Below are 24,484 nucleotides of genomic sequence, written 5' to 3' on the forward strand. Positions count from 1 at the left end.
GGGGCCGGGCCGGGGCCGGGCGCTGGGGGGGCCGGGGCCGGAGCCGGAGCCGGAGCTGGAGGCGGGCGAAACCGGAGCGGCCGGTGGCGGCCACGGTGATGAGTCGGGCCTGGCGGACGCGGCGCCATCGCAGTCAGGTGGGCCCCGGGGCGAACCGGGCAGGGCCAGGGCGGACCGGAGCCAACAGCCGGGCCCCCTCCCCGCTGCCCGGTGCCGCGGGGGCCCGGGCCACGTCCCGTGCCGCGACCGCTCCCCTTTGGGGTTGACCTGGGGGCTCAGGGGTCGGGGGCTGAATCTGGCCCCGCCTCCAGGCGCGCACGGCGCTGGGGGGGGGGGGGGCGACTAAGGGGGCCCGGGTACGGCGTCCGACCCAGCGGCGGCCGGGGGGCGCGATCGCCTGGGGCCGTGGAAAGGGCCGCGCTCATTCCCCGCTTGAAGGGTTAATTCTGCAGCCCAGTGTCCCCCTCCCCCTGTGGGGCACGTTGGGGTGGGGCGGGGCGGGTGTGAGCCCGGGCCGGCGCTGCAAGCCGCTGGGAGGGCGATGGCGTAGGAGCCAGGCAGGGGGGTGGGGGGAGGGGTGGGCCGCCGAGTGCCCTAGAGTTGGGGTGTGCGGGGTGCGCAGGGCGAGCAGGCGACCCGGAGCCGCCGCGCCGTCGGGGCAGGGTTGTGGCTGTGAGTCCTGGAGCTTGTGTGTCTCCTCCTGTGTTGTGGGGCAAGGTAAACCTCTCCTGGTCACCACTGTTGGCTGGTGCGGCAGCCAGGGGTCCTGCAGGGCTCTCCCAGGCTATGGGGACAGAAAGCCAGACAGAGAGAGTCCAGTGTTGTGGGGCAGAATTACAAGATGTGGCCCTGTGGCTTTGGGTGACAGGTCCGCATTTGAAGCCGGGCACAGTACCGGCGGAGTTTGTTAGGTGTGGGGTTTTATGTTTTACACCGGCGTGTGTTTTCTTGCACATATGTGTCTGGCGCTGCACATATGAACTATTTGGGAACTGTTGTTTTCTGCGTAGCTGGCGAGGGGTAAGTGCTGTGGAGGGCGCCGGAGTGCAGGGTGTTTTGTGCCCAGCTGGAGAGGGCAGTTGTGTACCCTTGAGTCTGAGTGGGAAGGTGTCGGGTCCGGTCCCGTTCATGCGGCCCCGCTGAGGTGTGGTCCAGTCTCGGAGAGGATGGCCCGCTGGATGGGTTCTTGGGTCCATGTGACGATCAGGTGGCACAGGGGAGGGAGGGCGCGGGGGGATGCATGTCTAGAACTCAGGTCCCGCGGGTCGTGCAGGAAGTGAGAAGCCCCAGGGTGTGTCTCAGGTACCCCTAGGGCGGCTGGCACCAGTGTGAGGGGCCCTGGGTGGAACATGCAGGTTGTGTTTATGGGATGGGGGGGCAGCCGAGCGAGGGGAAGGTTGTGTGTTTGCGACATTCCCTACGGGATTCTTTTGTGACGTCGTTTGTGGGAGCCCATCTGTGCTGTTGGGCTGGGAAGCAAGCTGGTCAGAAAACACTTGTGGGGAGGGCGATGGCGTGACAAGGGCCGTGTGGGCCTCGGACTCTGGAGATCAGCCGTGAGCTGTGTGTGCGTGCCTGCCTCTGCGTGTTGGAGTGGCCGTGTGGGGCTGCTGTGGGGATATGTTATGAAGAAGGAGGGGAGATAAATATGGGGCAGAGCAAGGGCAGCAGGCGGGAGGCCTGGGTGTTGTCGGGCAGCCCAGCTAGTCTGTGCAGGGTCTGTGCGCTAGCCCCTAGCCGGCCCGCCCAGCGCGGCAGGGTCACCGGGTGGAGAGGCCTGGCGGCTGCGAGGAAACTCAACTTGGACGGAGCAGCTCCTTGGCCATGTTTATGTAAAGGCCGGGTGTGACTCTTGTCACTGAAATGGAAAAAAGAAACATGAAGTTTTCAGTCTCCTCCTGCTTCAACCCTCTCTCTGCCCCCTTGCAGGGATCTCTGCTATTCTGTCTCTTCTGTGATGCACACTGGGCCCCTCCTGCGACCGTGGAAGGGTCTGGGAATGGAATTTGCTCACTAGGCAGATTCCTCAGAACAGGTTTTCCTCACCTTTGGGGCCCAGGCCCTTCTGTAGATATGTGTGTGTGTGTGTGTGTGTGTGTGTGTGTGTGTGTGTGTGTGTGTGTGTTCGTTCCAAGTGTACATATCGCTGTGGTCTGCCCCTGGCCTGGCGGGGAGGGTGCGTGTGCATGGGGGCAGGGAGGGCACTACGGCCAGGCCCCCCCCACTGCGTGGGGGCGTGCTGGCTATGTCAGGCCTGCACAACAGGTGCACCACGGCCTGGTGGAGGGCAAGGAGGCCTAGACTAGAACTGAGGAGTTCGGGCCCTACCCCTTCCTCGCTGGCACCTTCCCTAAGTGAGCCTCAGTTCCTCATCTTTAAAATGGGGCTAATCACCTGCCCTGTCCGTCTTCCAACAGGGCTGTAGGTAGGTAGCACATGGAAAACATACCTGGAAAGTAGCTACAGTCTGGGGACTATGCCTGTGCCAGCCACTGTCAGCCCTCTGCCAGCACTGAGCCCCTTCCTGGGGCTTGGTTAATAACAACAGTAAACACTTATTTAACACTGTGCACCAGGCACTGTCCTCAGTGCTTTTACGTATGGTCACTCATTTAGTCCTCCCAGCGCCGCGTGGAAGTAGGAGTTCTAAGTACCTCCCTTTTTCAAATGAGCCAGCCGAGGCCCAGGGAAGTAATTTGCCCAAAGCCACTTAGCTAGTAAGAAGTAAAGCTGGATTTGAACCCAGCCAGTCTGATTCCAGATCATGTGCTCTTTATATGTGTCCTCTACTGCCCTTTTGAAGCTTTCTGTGGGCCTCTCTGTGCACCACCCCCGCCAAACACACACGCACTTCTGCCCAATTTCTGCAGAACTTAACACCTGCACCAGTCCATTTCAGAAGACTGGTGTGTTTAAACAGTGACTTAGGGAGTCTCAGCCTGGGAGGGAGAACCTAGCATCCACTGCTGGATACTGGCCACAGGAGCACAAAACGTTGATGAACCAGGCAAAGGAGAGATTGTTCTTGTCCTGAGGGTCAGGGAGGGCCAAGAGGAAGATGGCATTTGAGGTAGATCTTAACATTTTGGAGGGATTTGGGGAAGAGGCTGGGGGGAAGGTTGTATTTCTAGCAGGAGAACCAGCATGGGCGAGGGCATGGAGGTGTGGGACTGCTGGGGATGGAGAGCACAGCGTGTGCTTAAGGGGAGACTCATGCAACGCAAGAATAGAGAGGAAGATGGGAATTAGACTCGAATGCTCAGCTGAGGAATTTGAGCTTTATTCCGGAGTGGAGGCCCGAGAAGGTTTCTGAGCCCAGGAGCGATGCCACCTGAGCTGCTTCGGGGCCGTTGATCCTCAGTGAGAGGAAGGCTGGATGGTGGAAGCTAAGACCAGAAGCAGGGGACGAGCTGGGAGGCCATGGCCTTGGACCATGAGTGTTAACAAGGCCCTGAGCTAGTTTGGGGGCCAGAGGCAGGTTAGAGGGAAGGTTTCCAGAGCCATTCCCAAGCTGGGCCGCAGGGAATTCCCTGGCAGTCTAGTGGTTAGGACTCCACACTCTCACTGCTGAGGGCCCAGGTTCGATCCCTGGTCAGGAAACTAAAATCCCCTAAACCGCACAGCATGGCCAAAAAAGAAAACAAAAAACAAAAAAAACTGGGTTGCATATTTGACCAGACTCAGTGGCTGCTGGATGTGGAGAGTGAGGGAAAGGGTGGAGTCAGATATGACACAGTTACCATTTAGCACGTGAGACCTCGCGTGGTGATTTCGGTAGCCCGCTGGCCCCGGCAGTGTGGCAGAGGGAAGGACCCTGCATCTGGGTTCACACAGGCCTGGATTTGAATTTTGACTCTGCTGCTCACAAGCTGTGTGACCTTGAGCAAGGTAAATCCCTCTGTGAGCTTCAGTTTCCTCATCTGTAAAATTGGGATAAAATAAATGCCAACTTTGGGTGGCTGAGGAAACCATTAAATGAGGCAACGCCTGTAAAGCCCTGGAGGTAAATCAGGCAAAGCGTGAGCACCCTGGAAGTGGTCAAGTTACGCTCGCCACCCCCAGCTCCTGGCCAAGTCAGGCCAGGACTGAGGATGGCGTCCTTCCTGAAAGTGGACACACTCCAGGACGACTTGAAGAAAGCAGGTTCATTCATTTACCCCAAATGTTTTTGATCTCCCACTATGTATCAGGCACTGTTCTAAGCACTGGAGGTAGCAGTGAACAAAGCAGAGAAAAATCTCTCCCTCCCCTGGAGCTTGCAGTCTAGCGATGAATGAACAGTATGTCTTACTAAATGCCAAGGAGAAAAATAAAGTAGGGGAGAGGGATAGGGAGTTTGGGGAGGTACGGGGCGGCCAGGGAGGGCCTTGGGGGAAGGTGACTTTTGAGTCAAGGCTTAAAGGAGGTGGGGCAGCAAGGCATGAGGCTACCTGAGGAAAGAACATTCCAGGCAGAGGGAACAGCAAGAGGTGGAGTGTATCTGGTGGCAGCCCTCAGATCTGCACCTCAGTCGCACCTCTAAGATCACACAGCCAGTTAAGAGTAGAGAAATGGTAAAAACAAACTAAAAACCACAGAGCCATCAAACCTACCCTGAAGCCTGATTTCTGCCCCTTTTTGTTCACCACTTCCCCCCACCATTTTCCGGGACTGAGTTCCAAGATGATAATTAGAGCTAGCACTTCCTGAGCATTTGCTGCATGGCAGGCACTCTTCTACGTACTGCCAGTCATCAGCTCGTTTATTCTTTACAACCCTATGTAGTGGGCGCTTCTCATTATCCCCACCTCATTGACAAGGAAACTGACATACAGAGAGGCTAAGTAACTTGCCCAGGGTCCCATAACTAGTGTCTTCTCCGCCTCCCATAAACCCTTGCAGGGCAGTGGCCTCTGGTGGGGCAGTTGAACTCAGGAGAGCAGGGTCCAAACCCAGCTTGGTTAGCAGTGAGACCAGGGGCAAATCACCCTGTCACTACGTTCTCTCTACCTGCAAGTGTGGTGTCTAGAGTATTTAAAGCCTCAGTTTCCTCATCTGTAAAATGGGTTTGACACTAGCCCCTGCCTCACTGTGGTCCTTTTGAGTGTTGAGATAATGCAGATAAAATGCTTAGCACTGGATTTGGCACATAATATTTTTCTCATCAATGGCAGCTCCAAGTACCATGATGATGATGGTTCTAGATGATCTCCAAGGGCCAGGCCAGCCTTGGACCTCTGTGGTTCTAAAAAGCCTTGATAGGCCTTGTCCAAATATCTTGGCAGTCAGCACATAGCCATGCCTCAGTAGGCCCCAAGCCCATATGGCTGTGCAGGTGGGCAGGCCTGGCCAAGGGGGTGAGTGGGGGCCAGAATCAAGGTTTGCTGTGCGTGGCCTTCTCCTCTATTTTTTTCCCCTTCCTCTAATTTCCACAAAGATCCTAGATGGGCTGGTGGCGGCCCTAGTGGGTGCTGTTGAAAGAAAAACATGTTTTCCTGTACACTCAACTCATGACACTTCTGACACGAAATGTGTGGGTTTTTCTCCCCACACTGACCAGTTCTCTGACACTAGCTGGGTGTCCTACAATTCAGTTCAATTCCGATACTGTCTGCCTGGAGAGAGCATCAGATCCCAGAGGTTAAGGGCTCATTCCCACAAGACTGCCCCCACTTCAGATACCAGTTTGCAAGCCCAGACCTCCTGTAGTTTTTTTTGTTTTAAAACTTTTAGTTTTATTTTATTTTATTTAGTTTTCTGGCCGTGCCGCGCGGCCTGTGGGATCTTAGTTCCCTGACCAGGGATTGAACCCGTGACCCCTGCAGTGGCAGCACAGAGTCCTAACGACTGGACCACCAGGGAATTCCCCAGACCTCCTGTACTTCTGACTGACCATCAAGACATCAGGCTTTCTCATGACCCCATCCTGAGACTTGATAATTTGCTAGGATGGCTTACAGAACTGAGGGAAATACTTACATTTATTGGTTTATTATATAATAAAGGATATGATAATAGCCAAATGAAGAGGTACGGAGGGCGAGGTCTGGAAGGGTCCAAGGACAGGAACTTCTGTCTTCACAAAGTTGGGGTGCACTACCCTCTCGCCATGGGGATGTGTTTAGCAACCAGAAGCTCTCTGAACCCCATATTTCAGGGACTTTTATGGAGGCCTCATCACATAGGCATGATCGATTATTACCTGAGTCTCCAGGCCCTCTTCTCTCCCCAGAGGCAGTGGGGGACTGGGGCTGAAAGTTCCAAACTTCTAATCATGGCTCTGTCTTTCTGGTGACCAGCCCGCATCTGGGATCCCACCAAGAGTCGCCTCATTAGAACAAGAGACTCTCCTATCACCCAGGAAATTCCAAGGAGTTGAGGAGCTTAATGTCAAGAACTGGGCTCAAAGACCAAATGTTAGAAGAAGATTCTCCTAGCACCCCTGTTACTTGGGAAATTACAAGAGTTTTAGGAGCTCTGTGTCAGCAATGGGGACAAAGACCAAATATATTACAGTTGACCCTCGAACAGTGTGCGGGTTAGGGGCGCAGACCGTCCACGCAGTGGAAAATCCAAGTATAGCCTTACAATCGGGCCTCCGTATCCAAGGTTCCGCATCCTCGGATTCAACCAGCCTCGTATCGTGCAGTGCTCTCATATTTACCATTGAAAAAAATCCACGTGTAAGTGGACCTGTGCAGTTCAAACCTATGTTGTTCAAGGGTCAACTTTATTTTTTGTTATATCACAGTATCACAGCTGTAAACATGTCCTTCATCCTGATGTGATATAATCAAGAACGCAGGCTTTTGAGCCAAACTTCCTGGGATCAGATCCCAGCCCTGCTACTAACTGGTCATATATCCTTGGGCAGCGACCTAGCATCTCCGAGCCTCAGCCTGTCACTTTAAAGTCAAGAAGCTAACTGCTACCTTTTAGGGTAGTGATGAGGAACAAATGGGGTAATGCAAGTAAAAGCATCAACTCTTGGGGGTCCCTGTTGGCTGGTGGCTGTCACAGAAGGGAGTGGGAGGCCTTGCTCTCTTTCCCCATTTTACAAACAGAACTGAACACCAAACCGCGAATGGGGCCCCTTCCCCTGGATTCCTGACCCACCTGCAATCCAGCAACTCAACTGATGGAGAGGCATTTGACCTAGGTGTGTGCCTGGCAGTCGGGGCTGTTAGAACTTTTGAATATCACCCCTGTTTACCACCCTCCTCGTCCTCCAGGAGAGGGCTCAGAGCAGTCTTTCGGGAACATGAAATGGGCTGTGGAGGGAAGGCAACTTAGTCCAGATAGTATGAGTAATAAATGGGAAGAGAGCGTTTTCTGGAGGGGTGGGAATTGTATGAGGAACTCCTGACGCAGGACACCTCGGAGGTCATGTGTGACCCAGGGCGTGCGCAAGGGGAGGGCTCCCAGGCTTCATGGAGGGTTCATGAGAGGGGCCGAGAGCTCTGCTCTCAGGTCAAGAGGCCTGGGTCTGTGAACAGGCCCCACCTGTTATGACCAGCTCTGTGTGTCTTTGGCTAAGTTACTTTATGGCTCTGGAATTGAGATCTTCAACTGAAAAATTAGCCCCCAAAGCCGAGGCTGTGAGGTGCTTTCTGGGCAGTGACCACCACAGCTCACATTTGGGCTGCCTGCTATTCCTTTTGGATGAGGCTCCCAGCAAGAGAGAGAGAGGGGTTGCATTCCCCACCCTCCCCTTTTTAAGCCAAAGTCCTAAAGCCACCAGCTGTCAGAATAAGGAGTAGGACCCAAGCTTCCTCACTCCCGGTCTGGTGGCCTTTTAGTGCCCTTCAGCGATTGGAGCAAGCTGGCACGTGTGCAAGAGTTCGTGGTCTTCAGTGGTCACCTGGCACCTAGGCCAGAAACCCCCTCTAAGATTTAATGTCAAGAGGTCCTCTCCTAATTTGAATATCTAGCAGCTTGGTCCAATGAAAAAGCTCAAACAAATCTATCTTGATATGTAAATGAGACTATTATAGTGAAAGACAACATGCAAATCTTTGATTTCCTTTGAGCCCCAAAGGTTGGGCCAAAGGGACTTGAGAGTGATCCAGCAGGCTTCCCTGGACCTACGGGATTGAACTGTGCTCCTGGATTGTTTTGAGGCAAATTGGGAATATGCAAATTATCTTGTTCCTGTACTTCTGGGGGCCAGCAGCACAAGGCTTTGCAATAATTTGTGTGAACTCCTAGGTCCAACTGGAGGCAGCTCAGCAAATAACCTCTCGTGCTCCCAGGAGGGTCAGGGTCTGCAGAGCAGCCTGGGCCTCGTTGGCCCTGCACACTGCGCCACCCCCCACCTCCTGGGTCCCCTCCCGTCCGGTTCCCTTATTGAGGACGGGGTTTCTGTTTCCCCACAGAGGGAAGAGGCCCGGCAGAAGGGACTCGCTGAGCCACCCCCGCTCTGCTCCATGTTGGCTGTGCTCTCAGGTGAGGTGGTGCGAGAGGTCTGCCCCGCGGGAGGCTGGGCCTGAGGCAGCAGGCCAGCAGAGCAGCCGTGTTGTCCAGGCCAGGGAGTCCTGAGAAATGGTCGGCAGAGGCTGTGGGGCCTCCCTCCCCCTCCCAGTGGGAGAGAGGTGTCCATTGCTTACCTCGCTAGTCTGTGGCTTGGAAGTCTTGACCCCTGACCTTCATCAAGACCTGAGGTATTCCTGGCCTCTACCAGCCCCCGACGTTTGACACACGGGCGTTGGATGCTGGCCGGACGTGGGGTGGCTAAGGTTAACCCCTCACTTCCGTGACCACAAGTCAGTCAGCCTTCCACCCGTCTCTGGCCAACAGCCCCCAACCCCCTCCCAGCTCACCTCTGATTTTAGAGGCCCCCGCCCTCTGCCCAGCCTCTGAGATCCTCCCCTGGCCTCTTCTCCTCCATCTAGGCTGGCGCCATGCCCCCCCCAGCAGAGGTGACAGACCCGTCCCATGCCCCCGCCGTCCTGCGCCAGCTCAATGAGCAGCGGCTCCGTGGCCTCTTCTGTGACGTCACCCTCATAGCCGGAGACACCAAGTTCCCTGCTCACCGCAGCGTCCTGGCTGCTTCTAGTCCCTTCTTCAGAGAGGCCCTGCTCGCTTCAGCCCCACTGCCCCTCCCACCAATTACTGGGGGCTCTGCCCCCAACCCTGCCTCCACCACAGCTTCTTCCTCCTCCTCCTCTTCCTCCTCCTCTCCCCCTCCACCCTCACCTCCCGCTTCATCCCCACCCCGGGTCCTGGAGCTGCCAGGGGTCCCAGCAGCTGCCTTCTCTGATGTCCTCAATTTCATCTACAGTGCCCGGCTGGCACTACCTGGTGGTGGAGGGGACGGGGCAGCCGTGGCAGAGATCGGCGCTCTGGGGCGGCGTCTGGGCATCTCCCGCCTGCAGGGCCTGGGGGAGGGAGGTGATGCCTGGGCACCTCCTGCCCCAGCCCCCATGGCCACCTCGCAGCCTGAAGAAGACAACTTCGGGCCTGGGCCTAGGCCAGCAGGGGAGTGGGAGGGTGACAGGGCTGAGGCCCAGGCCCCTGACTCACAGCCTCCCCTGCCCCGGCGGCCCCTCCCCTGCCCCCGATGTGGGAAAAGCTTCATCCATCCCAAGCGGCTGCAGACCCATGAGGCACAGTGTCGTAGGGGGGCCAGCACTCGGGGGTCTGCAGGGCTGGGAGCCGGGGGCTCTGGCCCCAGTGGCCCTTCAGGAGTGGACGCCTCAGCCCTGCCCCCACCAGTGGGCTTCCGAGGTGGTCCCGAGCACGTGGTGAAGGTGGTGGGCGGCCACGTGCTGTACGTGTGCGCGGCCTGTGAGCGTTCCTACGTGACCCTGTCCAGCCTGAAGCGGCACAGCAATGTACACTCGTGGCGGAGGAAGTACCCCTGCCGCTACTGTGAGAAGGTGTTCGCCCTGGCTGAGTACCGTACCAAGCACGAGGTGTGGCACACCGGGGAACGCAGGTGAGTGGCCTGCACGGCCGGGGATGGTGGGGGGAGGGGTCACATGGGATCTTGTCCATTCAGGGATCACAGGGACAAGGGAGAGAATGGGCAGAGCATGGGGCCTAGAAACTCATCCTGAGACGCCTGCTCACCCACTAGCCCCTGCTCACCTGCTTTCCATCACTCACCCTTCTGCCTCCCTTCAGCCCCGTTTCCTTCCGCTGATGTTTATTAGCACCTCCAGGTGTCACGTCCTGGCTTGGTGATGTGGAAGAGACCGAGGAAGAGAAAGTTGCTTCATGGGACAGGACTAGGGAGCTCAGGCATGTCCAGCAACAGCTGTAATGCACCCCTGTTCATAAGACATTTCCCCCTTCTGTCATGTGAGCTTCAGAAGAAGGCTTTGGGAGGTAGGCAAGGTGTGTGATTATTCCCAGTTCACAGACGGAACAGCTGAGGCCTGGCATCTCACAGCCAGTGGGGGGCACTGTACTGGGACTGGTGTCCTTTCTGAGGCTGGCAGGGTGAGACAAGCAGCCTTTAAGGAGGGTGAGCAAATGGCTGGGGCAGTTCAAGGTCTGAGTGGAGGCAGGAGAGGACGTGGGAAGCTGAGGCCATAGCTTCACGGCCCCTGACTCAACTGGCTCTGGCCCTGCCCTGTTCCATGCCGTCCTGGCCCAGGTACCAGTGCATCTTCTGCTGGGAGACCTTTGTCACCTACTATAACCTGAAGACCCACCAGCGAGCCTTCCATGGCATTAGCCCGGGCCTCCTAGCCAGTGAGAAGACGCCCAATGGAGGCTATAAGCCCAAGCTCAATACCCTCAAGCTGTACCGCCTGCTCCCCATGCGGGCGGCCAAGCGGCCCTACAAGACCTACAGCCAGGGAGCCCCCGAGGCCCCCCTTTCTCCGAGCCTCAACACTCCGGCCCCTGCGGCAATGCCGGCCAGCCCACCACCCGGACCCCCACCTGCCCCAGAGCCTGGCCCCCCACCGTCTGTCATCACTTTTGCCCACCCAGCTCCCTCTGTCATTGTACACGGGGGTAGCACCAGTGGTGGAGCAGGGAGTGGGCCGGCCAGCACAGGTGGGGCCCAAGCTGCCTCAGTCATCACTTACACTGCTCCGCCACGGCCCCCCAAAAAACGTGAGTACCCACCTCCTCCCCCTGTGCCTGCAGCTGCCCCAGCCAGCCCAGCCCCAGCCGGCAGCCCAGCCACAGCCACGGAGGAGGCCAAGGGCCGGAACCCACGGGCCACAAGGACTCTGACCTACACGGCCAAGCCAGCTGGTGGGCTTGGCGGGGGCGGGGGTCCCCCTGCAGGGCCTGGCCGGGGTCCCTCTCAGCTGCAGGCTCCACCTCCACTGTGTCAGATCACTGTACGAATCGGTGAGGAGGCTATTGTCAAGCGCCGCATCTCAGAAACTGACCTGCGTCCCGGGGAGCTGAGCGGAGAGGAGATGGAGGAGAGCGAGGAGGAGGATGAAGAGGAGGACGAGGAGGAGGACGAGGAGGATGAGGAGGACGAGGAGGAGTCGAAGGCTGGCGGGGAGGACCAGCTCTGGAGGCCCTACTACTCGTACAAGCCCAAGCGCAAGGCTGGAGCCGCAGGCCCGGGCAGCAGCGGGGGCGGCGGGCTGCCCAGAGGCCGCCGGCCGCCTCGCTGGAGACAGAAGCTGGAACGGAGGAGCTGGGAGGAGACCCCGGCGGCCGAGGGCCCCGCAGGGCGTGCCCGTGGCGAGCGGAGGCACCGCTGCGGGGACTGTGCCCAGACATTTGCCACCCTGAGGAAGCTGCGCAAGCACCAGGAGGCCCACGGCGGGGGCTCCCACAACTCTCGGGCTGGACGGAAGCCTTCCACCCGCTTCGCCTGCCCTCACTGCGCCAAGGTGTGCAAGACGGCAGCCGCCCTGAGCCGCCACGGGCAGAGGCATGCTGCCGAGCGGCCCGGGGGTACCCCCACGCCTGTCATTGCCTACTCCAAGGGCTGCGTTGGCACCCGAGCCGGGGACGTCAAGGAGGAGGCTCCCCAAGAGATGCAAGTCTCCTCATCCAGCGGGGAGGCGGGTGGCGGGAGCGCTGCTGCTGAGGAAGCTTCCAAAACCGCCTCGCTCCAGGACCCTGTCATCTCAGGGGGGGAGGAGCCCTCAGTGGTGGCAGGAGGGGGTACCTATGCATACCCACCTGTGCAGGAATTTCCACTGGCTCTGATCGGGAGCGGCCGGGAATCTGGCAGTGGCAGGGGAAAAGCTGGGAGTGAGGGGCCAGTGGGGGCTGGGCGGGGGGACCGGATGGAGGGGATGGGGGCTGCCAAAGTCACCTTCTACCCTGAGCCCTACCCACTCGTCTATGGGCCCCAGCTTCTTGCCGCCTACCCTTACAACTTCAGCAACTTGGCCGCTCTTCCAGTTGCTCTTAACATGGTCCTACCTGATGAGAAGGGTGGGGGGGCCCTTCCCTTCCTACCAGGGGTCTTTGGCTACGCAGTCAACCCTCAAGCAGCACCCCCTACCCCCCCAACTCCACCGCCCCCAACTCTCCCTCCACCAGTCCCCCCTAAGGGAGAAGGGGAAAGGGCAGGGGTTGAAAGAACCCAGAAGGGAGATGTGGGGTGAGCTCTGGGCCCAGATCCCCCCTTTCACAAGATGCCACCCTCCCTGAACCCCCGCCACTACCAGCTCCCTGGCCTCCCTGCCCCTTGGGAGCCCCTCCACACTCTTGTGCAGGGACTTGGGGGCCTCTGGAGCTCAGGGGTCAGGCTGCTTTGTGTGAGATTGTAGTTTTCCCACCACCTGGGAAGGGATCTTTGGTGGTTCCCCTCTCAGTTCTCCTCCAGGGAATGGCCTCCGTGAGGGGCAGGGCCAGCTCCCATCCCTTCTCCAGCCCTTGGGGCAACTGAGCAATATACTTAAATGAATCTCTACTCATAGCCCCCACCAGCTCTGAATGTCTAACCCGCCCCCCTGATTCGTAAACCTAGGGGGAAACCATCTCTCTCACCTAATGTTCCCCCCTCGTTCTGAAGCTTTCTCTAAGCCCTTGCCCAGATGCTTCCCAGCACATTCCATCCTTTGTGGCCCAGGGCCTGGACCAGACCATTGTGATACCTGACACTTACTCACCTGGGAGTGTGGCTTTGGATTCCATTCTCCCCGACGGTGGGTTTCTGTGCCCATTTCCTTCACATTAAGATGCCATCCCTTCCTTGGCTTCCATGCCTTTGGATCTTCCATATTCCTCCTTATACTCCTAGACTCTGGAGATGGCCTCTCCCATCCAGGTCAAGGAGGTGCTGGGGGGAGGGCTACCTATCTGTTCCATGGCTGAGTACTTTCCCAGCCCAGGGCAGCACCAATCTCAGCCCTACTTTGACCCTCAAATCTCGTGAGCCCCAGACTCTTCCAAGGCAAAAGAAGTAGGTAGATTGCACCTCTTCCTGCCTCTACATTTGGCCTCTTCTGGGCTAAACCAGATTTGGGGGCCAGGAGGGAGGAGCTCTATATGGGATGGGGAAGGGAATCTACTTTCTCCCTGTTTTTTTTCCCGATGGTTTCTCCCAGACTAGACCAAATAGCCAGAAAAATGGATGGGGGTTGGATGGGTGGGTAAGCCCAAGATTTGCACATGACCTCCCATCCTTACCTTAACCTCCTTTTTTCCCCCAGTATCACTTCCCTCACCAATCACTCCAGATGGTTTTTGGTGAACCATCCTACTCCCTTGGTGGGCTTTGGGGTATCCCCACCAACTTTCCCTGCAAAATAGCACCTTACACCCCATCTTTGACTCAGTTCCCCACGCCCAAAGATCCCAGCCTAGGGATGGGGTACAGGGACCTTATAAGTCCCTAATCCCTAATTTGCACTAGTTAACCCTGGTCAGGGGTCCCTATGTTTCCTTCCAGTGGGGGAGTTGAAGAAATGTTTGCTCCTAATTCTCTTTGATAACTGGGCCTCCCCACTCTGTGATTGGATGAACATTTTCCATCCACCCACCTCCCCCCCCAGAAAAAAAAAAACAGCTCACGAGGGGAGAGCCAGTTTGGGGGAGCAAATTTGAAAAATGGGAATTAGAGGAGTGCAGTTTAAAAAGGGGAAAAGTTGTCATCAAAATGGCAGCCTTTTTCTCAGCTACTGTTTTTTGGGGCCAAGATGGCTGCCCTCTCAACTGATGCTGAAAGGGCAAGATCATGGCTTTTGGAGGGAGGGGGTTTGGGGGGAGGGACAGGACCAACCTCCTGCCTCTTCTCGCCCTCCCAGCATACGGAAAGGGGAGGTTTTCGACAGGCTCCCTGAATGTTAACCACGGAGGAGTGTCGCTCCTTCACTCCTCCTCTGTCTCTTTGCACTTTTCTTGGTCTTGGCCACAGTCCGAGTGAAGAGTTTCCTACTGAATGTACCATACCGAGTTCCAATTTTTAAGGGGGAGAAAAGTTTAAAACGGGGAAAAATGCAAAAAAAAAAAATCACAAAAAAAATTCCCACAAATCTTGTTTCTGGCACTTTAGAAAAACTGCGAATAAAAGTACATAATAAAGAATACATATATATCTACACACAAATTATATATATAAAATATATATATATGTATATATATATATATATATATACATATATATATATATATATACACACAGCGGAACCACAAGAGAGACTGAGGAAGGCCTTGGAGGCAGGGGGCAGATGCGATAACAGTCCCCCTATATCCTTAACCTGCACTCCTCTGAGGCAAAAAGGCACAGAGATGGAAGGGGTTGAGGATGGACCAGGGAATTTGAATTTCAGAACAGGTCAAAATTCTAAAACCATGGACATTTTGGGAGAACTGAGAATGTAGACATTTATTTTTTTGAAAATATGATTTAGGAAAATAGTTTCCAGAATTTGGTGGTTCTGGGCAACAAAGGAGATTGTGGCGAAATGGCGATTAAAATACATGTATCGGAGTTGGGGAACTTGAATATTGTGAATTTCACATGTTGGAAATTTGGGATTTTGCAATTTTGTCTTTTGAAAATTATTAAGTCTTGTCAGTTTGTGCCCTCTTTCCCCATGTTCCCTGGGAAGAAGGGTGACGGTGGAGTGGGAAGGCCACTGGTTCTGTGCCACAGCACGCAAGATTTAGAATTCTACAGACTCTAGCTCTATACGTAGTGAGGACCCAGATTTAGAGAAACTGACCAATATTTATCTCCGCATTTGTGTGTGTGTCCAACTCTCTAGGCCAATAAACCAACAAGACAAACGAACTGTGCTCCGCAGTGGGATGCCAGGTGCAATTATTGGCGTGGCTGGTGGGTCTGGCTGGACAGGGACATGCTAACCTTGTCCCACAGGGATCCCTACAAGTTGTAGCCCTATTCTCCCTCTTAGGACACCAACTTCCAGCAATTGAGTAGGCGTGAGAGCCTGTTGACCCTAGGTACTTCACTGTAATTGCTGCAGCCACTAGGCTAAAGCTGACTTTGCTCTGACCTTCAGGCAGAAACATTAACGCAGTCCAGTTCACAGAGCCTGCTGGGCACAAGATCTTCATCTCCCAGATGAAGCCCTTTCTCCAAACTGAAAGGAAACAGGCACAAAGTGTGTGATGGCCATAAGAGACACCAACACCCTTTCTTGTTCCACTCCTGGCCTCCCACGGGCTTCAACTCCCTGTCCCTCCTCCCCTCCCCTGTATTTTGTCTAGTGTTATGCAGGCATGGGCAAGTAAAATGAGTGGTTAGGTGGGTGGGGCCTTGGAGGAATTCTGATACAAATACCTTGACCAGAGTGGGCAGCCACTAATCAGCTCTAGCAGGTTGCTGCCAACAGGGGAATCAGACCTGGTGCTACTGTAGTTCTTAAAAAGTTTCAAGAGAAGCCAGAAATCCAAATTTCTCTGTGAAATATCCACATTTTAAAAGTAGCAAACCAATTCAAATTTTAAATTCTGCTGGCCAACAACATGGGCCAAACGAAACACACCAGTTTGTAACCTCTGATGTATACTGTATAATGCTTTTGTTCTCATCTTCTCATATGATCCTCAGACTAGGGAGCAGATATTATTATTAGCTTCATTTTACAGATGGGGAAACTGAGGCACAGGGCAGTTTAGTAGCTTGTCCAAAGTTTGAGCACCAAAGCTGGAACTTAAGGTTTTTACAGTGTGCTTTTTTTATCCTCATTACAAATGCATCCTTTTAGAAATAACCTTTTTTTTATCCTAAAGATAATACATATTACAAAATACAATAAACTACAGAAAAGTAAAAACAAAGAAAAAACGACCACTAGTCCCAACATGCAAACATAAACACTATTACTTAGTGTACTTCCTTACAGAAAAAAAATTTCCCTATTCATTCAACCAGAGGTACTGGCTGTATAGGTTAGGATCTGTGCTAGGTGCTGGGGATATTACAGTGAACAGACATAGTTCCTGCCCTCAGAAGGCTTACAATCTAGTTCTTGTACTTTGTTCCATTCATTGCCAACCTAGATGTGAATATCCAATGGAGCTTCTTCAAGAAGCCAAAGAGTAAATAATCGGATAGTGCATTTCAGGTGGGCCCAAGGCCCCCATCTGCCCAGTCCCACTTGGGCTTCCTCCCTAGAAACGAAATGATGAGAGGATTGGACTCCTAGTGAAGGACTTAAGATGCAGAAAGGGATGGGACTTGAGAGTACTACCAAACTCTCAATTCAACTGGCCGAGAACCTCGGTCTCGGCCCTCTCGTCCTCAAGGAAAGGGGTCGGGAGGGGGCAAATGGTACGTGGCGTCCAGAAAGATGACGAGGGTCCCGACGCTCGTGAAGATGATGAAGGTCCACAGGAAGAGGCGGTCCACCACCATGGCCACAAACTGCCAGTCCTCCTTCAGCTGGGGGTAGGAAGAGGAAACTGTTCCTGAGCTCCAGACCCCCAGGGAAGGCGGCCCCAAGGCCCTGTACCGCACCCAGGTCCTCCTACCACGGCTTTGAGACAAGGGCGGGCCCGCAGAATAGCAGAGAGCAAAACTGCAGGCGACGGAGGTGAGTAAAGAACAAGTCGGAAACCAGGGGGCGGGACCAAGTGAGGCAAACTTCCAATCAGAAATAAAATCGAGCGCTGGGGGCGGAGTCTAAGTTTGTGGGTGGAGCCAAGGCCACCCAGGCCTTGCCTTGGCCCACCCTCTTTGGACTCACCGCGTCGTGGTCCTCCTGTTCCTGCAGCTGTTGAGCGATGTAGCTGATTGAGGAAACGACCTCCCGTAGCTCGGGAGGCAGGCCCACAGCCCGGCTTGGACCATCGGCAAATCGCCGCAGGTCCGGGGCAGACAGTTCAGGCTGGAACCTGGAAGAGGCAAGTCTGTTTGGCCACGACCGGGGCGCAAAGACGGCCTGCGCGGGTGCTCTAGGCCCCGCCCCGACTCCCTCCTCCAACGCCCATCCAGGTTTCAAAACGTGAGAGAGCACTTCAGGTTCTCTCCGACAGCGGCGACCTCTCTAGCCTTCCGCAATTCCTCCTATTCCCTTACGCTTTAGTTCCCACCTCCCTGCAAAGTGGGCAACAGAAGGGATACTACAAGTCCCATGATGCTCAACCACGACATCCTCCGGGAGCTTAGGACGCCTGCCTCCGCACAGTCTCCTGGGAAGTGTAGTTCTCCCTCTCCCTTCTACGTGGGCGATGGGGAGTAAATACTACCTGTTGGGTTTGGGGAAGAGAAAATCATTTGGTGGCTTGCGGATGAAATATTCATCTGTTCCCCGACCCCAGCCACTTCCTGGAGAATCCCTGAGAGGTATAGGAGGTGGCTCCGGTATCTGGTCTTTCTCAGGTTTGGGTCTCTTCAGACCCAGATATGGAGGGAGTTTGTGGATAAAGATCTGCAGAGTAGAAGAAGAGGCGTATTGGAGGGGGCTCTTATGCTCTCAGACCAGAAGGGAAGCCGCCAACCACCCCCACGGCACGTGCCCATTCCTGCGCATGCGTGCATGCGTCCCACAGATGAAATGCAACTACACAGCCCAAGAGTTCTTAAGTGGGTTAGGAGGCATCCTGACTGGAAAGAAAAGTTCTGAGGGCTTCCACCCTGATAGTACCTAACCCTTAGAATGCTTCCTTGGGACCCACGATGGGCAGTATTGATGAAGAGAGTCTGGGATCTACGCAATGTTAATGATGGGAGGATAAAATTAATTGGGCAACATTTCAACACCCAAAGACCTTGGCACTTTGACACTCTACCAGGAGTTGTAGTTCTCCCTCAGGTCTGTGAAAGGGAAGGTTGAAGTCGGTGGGAGGGAGGAGCGATACCTGGACAAAAAGCCAAATACTAGGATTGAGAGTTAACACAGGTTGGAGAGGAGATCTTCTTACCTGACGGACCCAAAGGGGCATTTGATGGGTGTGGGGTGAGCGATGGTGCAGGTTGAGGACTACGACGCTAAGGATGACTGAGAAGGTGACGAGGACCATGGTAAACATGAGGTATTTGATAATGATGGGGACAGACAGGGAGGTCTCAGGCACTTTGTCTGCCAGCAGCAGCAGGAACACAGTAAGGGTCAGCAGGGCAAAGATCGAGAGCCCCATCTTCTCTCCTTGGGGGACAGAGGGGAAGGCGGAAGGATTAGGCTTTGCCAGAAAGCAATCTCCCTGGCATAATCAGTGACCGTGTTTCCAGCCCACTCAAGGACAGGCTTTTGGAAGGGCCAACTGCATGCAAATAACTCCTACATTTATACCTCCAACCTGGACTGATTCCCCTAAATTCCACACTTGTATCCACCTACCTACTTAACCTCTCCATTTGGGTGTCCACTAGACATCTCGAACTTAACATGTCCAAAACTTAATTCCCTCACCACCGACTCCCCACATAGTCTGCCTCAGTTCATAAATGACAACTCGACCTTTCCTGTGGCTCAGGCCAAATCCCTTTGAGTCATTCTCAGCTCTCCTCGCTCTCATCCCATATCCAATCCATACCAAACCCTATTGGCTCTATCTTCAAAATATATCCTGAAACTGATGACTTATCACATTTACCACTACCATCCTGGTACCAGCCACCATTACCTCAGATCTGAGTTATTACAAAGGCCTCCTCTTTGCTTCATCCTTTGCCCCCCTGCTGACTGTTCTCAACAGAGCAGCCGGATTGATCCCCTTAAAATGTAAATCAGATCATATCACTCCAGTGGCTTCCCATCGCCTTTAGCATAAAAGTCCTTACTGAAGTCTACAAGGCCTTCCCATTAGCTCTCTGACTACATCTCATACTGTTTTCTCTCTTGCTTACTTCATTCAGTTATGTTGGCTATTTCTTGAATATGCAAGGCACATGCCCACCTCAGAGCCTTTGCATTCACTGTTAACTCCTCCTGGTAATTTCTTCCCCCAGATATCTACCAGGGTCATTCTCTCACTTCCTTCAAGTCTTTGTTCAAATATTGATCAAACATTCCCTTTTTAGTGAGGCATTCACTGACCATCCTATTTTTAAATTGCAACCCCTGTGATAAACCATAGCGGAAAAGAATATGAAAAAAATATATATATCTGTAAATGAGTCACTTTGCTGTACAGCAGAAATGAAACACAACATTGTAAATCAACTATATTTCAATAAAATTGTTTAAATAAATAAATAAATTGCAACCCCTACCCCCATTCTCATCCTCCCCAAACCCTTTTCCTATTTTTCCTTCTTAGTAATTGACCTCTCCTAATATACTATCTAGGACTTCCCTGGTGGCACAGTGGTTAGGAATCCGCCTGCCAATGCAGGGGATGCGGGTTCGAGCCCTGGTCCGGGAAGATCCTACATACCGCGGAGCAACTAAGCCCGTGCGCCACAACTACTGAGCTTGTGCTCTAGAGCCCGCGTGCCACAACTACTGAAGCCCACGCGCCTAGATTCCGTGTTCCACAACAAGAGGAGCCACCGCAATGAGAAGCCCGTGCACTGCAACGAAAGTAGCCCCTGTTCACCACAACTAGAGAAAGCCCCGTGCAGCAACAAAGGCCAAACGCAGCCTAAATAAATAAATTAATAAATTAATAAAAAAAAATAATATACTATCCAATGGGTTTATTATGTTTACTGACTGTCTCCCCCACTAGAATATAAACTCCATGAGAGCAGGGATTTTTGTCTGTTTTATTCACTGATGTATTCCCAGTGCCTTGCACATTACAGATGTTCAACAAGTATTGTTAAATGAATGAATGGACCAACCCCTGTAGCAGGAACTATATAGCAAATCGAAGGATCTAAAAATGAAACCAAGTATGTAAGAATATACCAGGTGGCTGGTTATTACTGTGGCATACAACAGGCGCTGCAAACTTCATGGAAGCTATTGAAATAAGTAACTATTATGGTCTGTTCTACTTTAGTCCTGTAATATTGGGTTTCAAGATTTGCCTTGCTCCAGGAAGAAGGAGAAGTTACATGTGGAAGTGTGTTCTAGAGATGCATCACTCTCCTTCCCTACACTGAGAGAGGGCTTGATTACAGAGAGAAGGAAAGCGTGTGCTTTTTGTTTGTTTTGTTTTGTTTTTCAGGCCACAGCAGTGAAAGCCCAGAATCCTAACCACTAGCCTACCAGAGAACTCCCAGTAAAGCATCTTTGAATATGAGAGTTTAGGATATCAGTCTCTGGATCAGACTAGTACTAAGCAGGGTTGGAATAGCAACACTGCCTCTCTCTGTGTAATGTCAGGTGAATGACTTAAAGTCACTTAGCCTCTGTGAAACGGGAAGACAATTCAGTACTTACCTCACAGAGTTGTGAAGATTAGAACTGAGTTAATATATGTAACACATTATTTGTATTATCTTACAGCAAGTGCTCAAAATTAGAAAAGACTATACCTACACTTACACAAAGCTTACAGAGTACCAGGCATAGTTCTATTAACTCAGTTAATCCTCAAAATAGTCCTATGTGGGAGGGACAACGACTGTCCTATTTCCAGATCAGGACACTAAGAGATTAAGGAATTTGCCCAAGGTTACTCTGTTAGCATATTGTGCTGTCTCCTAGAGAAATGTTGGCTATTATTTCCAAGGGACATAGGAGGTTAAGGGACCAGTAGGCGGCATTTGACAAGTGGGGGAGGGAGGATGCCAGGAATGCGGAAAGGGAAAGGAAGCGTTAGCTGAGCCTGGGAGTTTGTTGGTCAGAGGAGTGGCAGTTCCAAGGATGAGATCCTAGGATTCTGAAGGGAAGAGTTCAGAAGTTACTGGGTGCAGAGAAGTGAGCAGCAGAGGGGAGGTAGAGCTTGAGGTTGGAGGGGAAATCTGGATGCAGAGGCAAAGGCTCTTCCTGAAAGGAAAACCTGGGTGAGATTGCTGAAGCACAGTTCATGAAGGCTTGAGTTGGCAGGAAAACCTTCCCTGTATTATGGGTGAAGAGCAAGAACCTGAGCTATTGGTAAGAAGGAGTGCTGGGCCCCTTCCCCTCTTACCTGCATCTGGTGGCAGGTAGAAGACGAAGATGGCCAGAAGAGTGATGAGGATGCATGGGGCAATGACGTTGACCAGGTAAAAGAGAGGCTTCCGGCGAATGATGAGGTAGAAGGTGACTGCTTCACGCCGTCTTTCCCCGCCTCCCCTAGGATCCACTGGAGGCTGGATTAGCCGAGAAGGCTTGTGAATAATCTCCCATTGACCATTCTCTTGGGTGGCGGAGGCGGGGGAGAAGAGAAGGTGACACAGATGTGGAACCTGTCTTTGTTGGTGCCAGATATACGGCTTTCTTTTCTTTTTCTTTCTTTTTTTTTTTTGCCTCACTGCGCCACCGCGATGCTCGTGGGATCTTAGTTCCCCAATGAGGGATTGAACCCAGGCCCTCAGCAGTGAAGGTGTGGAGTCCTAACCACTGGACCGCCAGGGAATTCCCAGATATGGCTTTCTCTGCCACATCCTAGAGCAGGAGGGACTGATGTCATAAGGGGCTAGATATGGTCCCTGGGCTGGAAAGCCCATCTCTAATAAATTTGAGCAAGTCTCAATTTCCATAACCACAACATATAGACAGTTATACCTATCTTGCTGAACCCACAGGGACTCACTGATGGAGTATATTTATCAGCCTGTTAGAAACTGGAAATCATAAAGCCCATGGACATGGGAGCCATGCCCACTCACCAATAAAGGTGCCTTCATGAATGTGCACTTCCTGCCGCTCCTGCCCATCGGGACCCAAGCCGGTCTGCAGACTGACTTCTGAGCTGTCATAGCTATAGGAACTGAACACCATGGTGCAGTTCTGCCAGTCAAAGGGGAAGTAGGTGACCTGGATGGAGTGGAGAATCACTAGAGCTGCCAGAGAGCTGGTCAGGGCTGGGGGAGTTGGGGAGGTCACAGGGCAGACAGGGGTCAGAGGCTATGGGGCACTAGGGAGATAGGGACCACCAGGGGAAGATCACAGAGAAGTGGAGTCACAGGAATAAGAAGGTTATGCGGGGAGGTCATGGACAATGGAGGGGGGTGGTCACTGAGGAAGACTGAAAGTCAATGAAAGTGGACAGAGAAGATGAAACTCAACGGAAAATCAGAAGGGTAAGAGAGACGTGAGGGTCATGGGGATAATGGAGGAGGGATATCTGAGTGAGGGTCTCTAGGAGCGCCTTGAGCTTCCCAGGTGGGGCCCGGACACCTGGATGCTGCAGCTGCTGCGATAGATGCCCGGGGGCTGCCAGCGCACGGAGCCGTCGGAGGACACCACGACGCTGATGTCCAGAGCAACATCAAAATTTCCGTCGTTGCTGCAGGGAAAGAATCTTCTTATCTGGGATCAGGCCCCTCCCTCCGGAGGCCGCGCCCCTCCAGAGGCCCTACCCCACCTCCCAGACTTTGGGAACATCCTTACTTGTTTAGGAGCACCACGTCTGGTAGCCACACGGATTCGGCAGTGATGCGGAGTGAATCGATGCCCTCGTGCTCCTCAGGGTCCCAGCTCAGCCTGTAGTCAGTCCACTCCTAGGGAAGCAGAGGCTGAGGGGCCGTCTGGGGCTGGAGGCTGGATGGAGTCTTGGGATGTGCGAAGGAAGTCCGGGCAGGGAATGCAAGGGAGGAGAGCCGCGCAGGCATGGTCTGTGGTTCTGGAGGCCGGGGCTCTGTTTAAGACTCCACCTGCACTCTTTGGGACCCTATCAACTAATTTCCCCTTCTCTCTCATCGGGCCCCAATTTCTTCTTTCTGTAAAAACGAGGGGGTTGCACGCTAGCCTCTAAAACAGTGGTTTTCAAACTGCAGTTAACGACCCTTTTCATAGGTCCGGAATCAAATGAGTGGCCCCAAACCAGTGTTAAAAAAAAAAAAATTTAGAATGAAAAATGCATGGAATGCAGCTCCCATAGTAAAGATAGGTATTGTTTCCTGAAGCTTCTGTTTCAGTTATAAATGTGTTTTCTGAGGCCGTGATGCAAAAAAAAAAAAAAATCTTACTGGGCGGGACATTCGAGGAAATTGTAAAGGCAGCGGGACGCCCACCCTTTCCCACCCTGCGGGGGTCTCCGTACCAGGTCTAAGTAGACCTTTGTGCTCATCTCCTCATCCTTCTCGTTCTAGAATGGAAAAGTTTAAAGGGTAGATATGATGTCAGTGTAGAGAAATGAGGGGCTCGGTGGGTAAACTCTCCCTGGAAACTCCCCTCTTTTTCTGAGTCGCACCCTCTTGGGTTCAAGCCCCACCTCCTATAAACTGCGTTGGCTTAAGCTCCGCCTCTATCTCGTAAACTTCCTGCTGGCCGTACAGCCAGCCAGTTCATTTACCAGTCCCGGCCCCGGCCGGAGTGAATCTCTGCCCGCTGTTGTTTATTGACCCTGTCCGGCACCAAGGTCCGCCCCAGCCTATGACCCCGCCCCAAGGTCCGCTCTCCGGCCTGTCCATCGGCCCCAGCTCCACTTTGAGATCTGCCCACAGGCCCGTTCATCATCCTGCCCGGCCCCATCCTGGCCCGTCCATCAGCCACGCCCACAGCTTGTCCATTGGTCCGATTTCGACCCACTCTCTACTAATGGCCCGTCAGTCACCCAGCCTGGCCTCGCCCCGGACCCCGCCCACAGTGGTCCCTGGGTCCCGCCCTGCCTAAAGCCACGCCCCCCAGCCGGCTAGTGGGCCAGACCTCAACTCCCCGCGTGCGCCCTCACCAGGCTGATTAATTGCGCTAGGCTGAGACCAATGCTGACCCCGACGCGGTCTCCCACCTCCCGCGCCGGCCTCACCGAGCTATCATAGCCCGAGAAAAGTTTCTCGCGGAGTCGGCCCTCCGCCTCCGAGCCGCGGGCGCCTGGAGGAGGAGAGAACTGAGTGAAGCCCTGATGCCCGGCCACGACCTCTGGCCCTGTCACTGCCCCTTTGAGGCCCAGACTTACCCGGGGCGAATGGCGCCCCCAACGCCCCCAGCAGCAGCAGCAGCAGCAGCAGCGCCCCTGGGGTCATAGCCCGCCCGCGTCGCTCAGTGAGTCCGCTTGGGTGAGCCACCAGGACAGCCAGCGCAGGGGAAGTGACGAGGCGCCCAGGAATGTGCACCTGTTATTGGGGGGCAGCCGCCAGCCTACCCGCCCCGCCCCTGGGACTTGATCCCTCCCCGAGCGACTG

The 24,484-nt window shown here is 54.0% G+C and overlaps 2 protein-coding genes across 9 annotated transcripts; one reads left to right on the forward strand and one right to left on the reverse strand.

Annotated features, from left to right (window-relative positions):
- ZBTB4 (zinc finger and BTB domain containing 4) lies at positions 1–15,148 on the forward strand. 3 transcript variants are annotated; one of them, XM_067715187.1, is made up of 5 exons: positions 8–137; positions 7,044–7,138; positions 8,355–8,424; positions 8,871–9,916; positions 10,580–15,148. In XM_067715187.1, the coding sequence occupies exons 4-5, from the start codon at positions 8,880–8,882 to the stop codon at positions 12,513–12,515; spliced, it is 2,973 nt and encodes a 990-aa protein (XP_067571288.1). In that variant the 5' UTR covers positions 8–137; positions 7,044–7,138; positions 8,355–8,424; positions 8,871–8,879; the 3' UTR covers positions 12,516–15,148. The 3 variants fall into 3 exon arrangements, with proteins under 3 accessions (XP_067571286.1, XP_067571288.1, XP_067571287.1); XM_067715185.1 differs by lacking the exon at positions 7,044–7,138 and having other exon boundaries at positions 1–137; XM_067715186.1 differs by lacking the exons at positions 8–137; positions 7,044–7,138 and adding an exon at positions 595–717.
- On the reverse strand, positions 14,714–24,413 carry CHRNB1 (cholinergic receptor nicotinic beta 1 subunit). 6 transcript variants are annotated; one of them, XM_067715202.1, is made up of 11 exons: positions 24,259–24,412; positions 24,073–24,173; positions 23,404–23,448; positions 22,752–22,861; positions 22,539–22,647; positions 22,028–22,175; positions 21,346–21,555; positions 18,115–18,470; positions 17,572–17,753; positions 17,070–17,217; positions 14,714–16,765 (listed from the first exon to the last, which is right to left on the reverse strand). In XM_067715202.1, exons 1-11 carry the CDS (start codon positions 24,323–24,325, stop codon positions 16,625–16,627), a joined length of 1,617 nt encoding a protein of 538 aa, XP_067571303.1. In that variant the 5' UTR covers positions 24,326–24,412; the 3' UTR covers positions 14,714–16,624. The 6 variants fall into 6 exon arrangements, 5 of the variants coding, with proteins under 5 accessions (XP_067571303.1, XP_067571304.1, XP_067571301.1 ...); XM_067715203.1 differs by having other exon boundaries at positions 18,247–18,470; positions 24,034–24,173; XM_067715200.1 differs by having other exon boundaries at positions 24,034–24,173.
- Between the last annotated feature and the right edge of the window lie 71 nt (positions 24,414–24,484).

This window comes from Pseudorca crassidens, chromosome 19 (assembly GCF_039906515.1).
Source record: "Pseudorca crassidens isolate mPseCra1 chromosome 19, mPseCra1.hap1, whole genome shotgun sequence".
Classification (NCBI taxonomy): domain Eukaryota; kingdom Metazoa; phylum Chordata; class Mammalia; order Artiodactyla; family Delphinidae; genus Pseudorca; species Pseudorca crassidens.

What these genes read in the sequence shown, in the direction of transcription:
- ZBTB4 (XM_067715185.1), top strand. Translation starts at nt 8,880, where the DNA reads ATGCCCCCCCCAGCAGAGGTGACAGACCCGTCCCATGCCCCCGCCGTC. An exon ending in TGGCACACCGGGGAACGCAG is followed by an intron (nt 9,917 to 10,579) that starts GTGAGTGGCCTG and finishes GTCCTGGCCCAG; the next exon opens with GTACCAGTGCATCTTCTGCT.
- CHRNB1 (XM_067715200.1), bottom strand. Translation starts at nt 24,325, where the DNA reads ATGACCCCAGGGGCGCTGCTGCTGCTGCTGCTGCTGCTGGGGGCGTTG. An exon ending in GACGTGGTGCTCCTAAACAA is followed by an intron (nt 22,648 to 22,751) that starts GTAAGGATGTTC and finishes CTTTCCCTGCAG; the next exon opens with CAACGACGGAAATTTTGATG. An exon ending in GCAGCAGCTGCAGCATCCAG is followed by an intron (nt 22,176 to 22,538) that starts GTGTCCGGGCCC and finishes CACTCCATCCAG; the next exon opens with GTCACCTACTTCCCCTTTGA.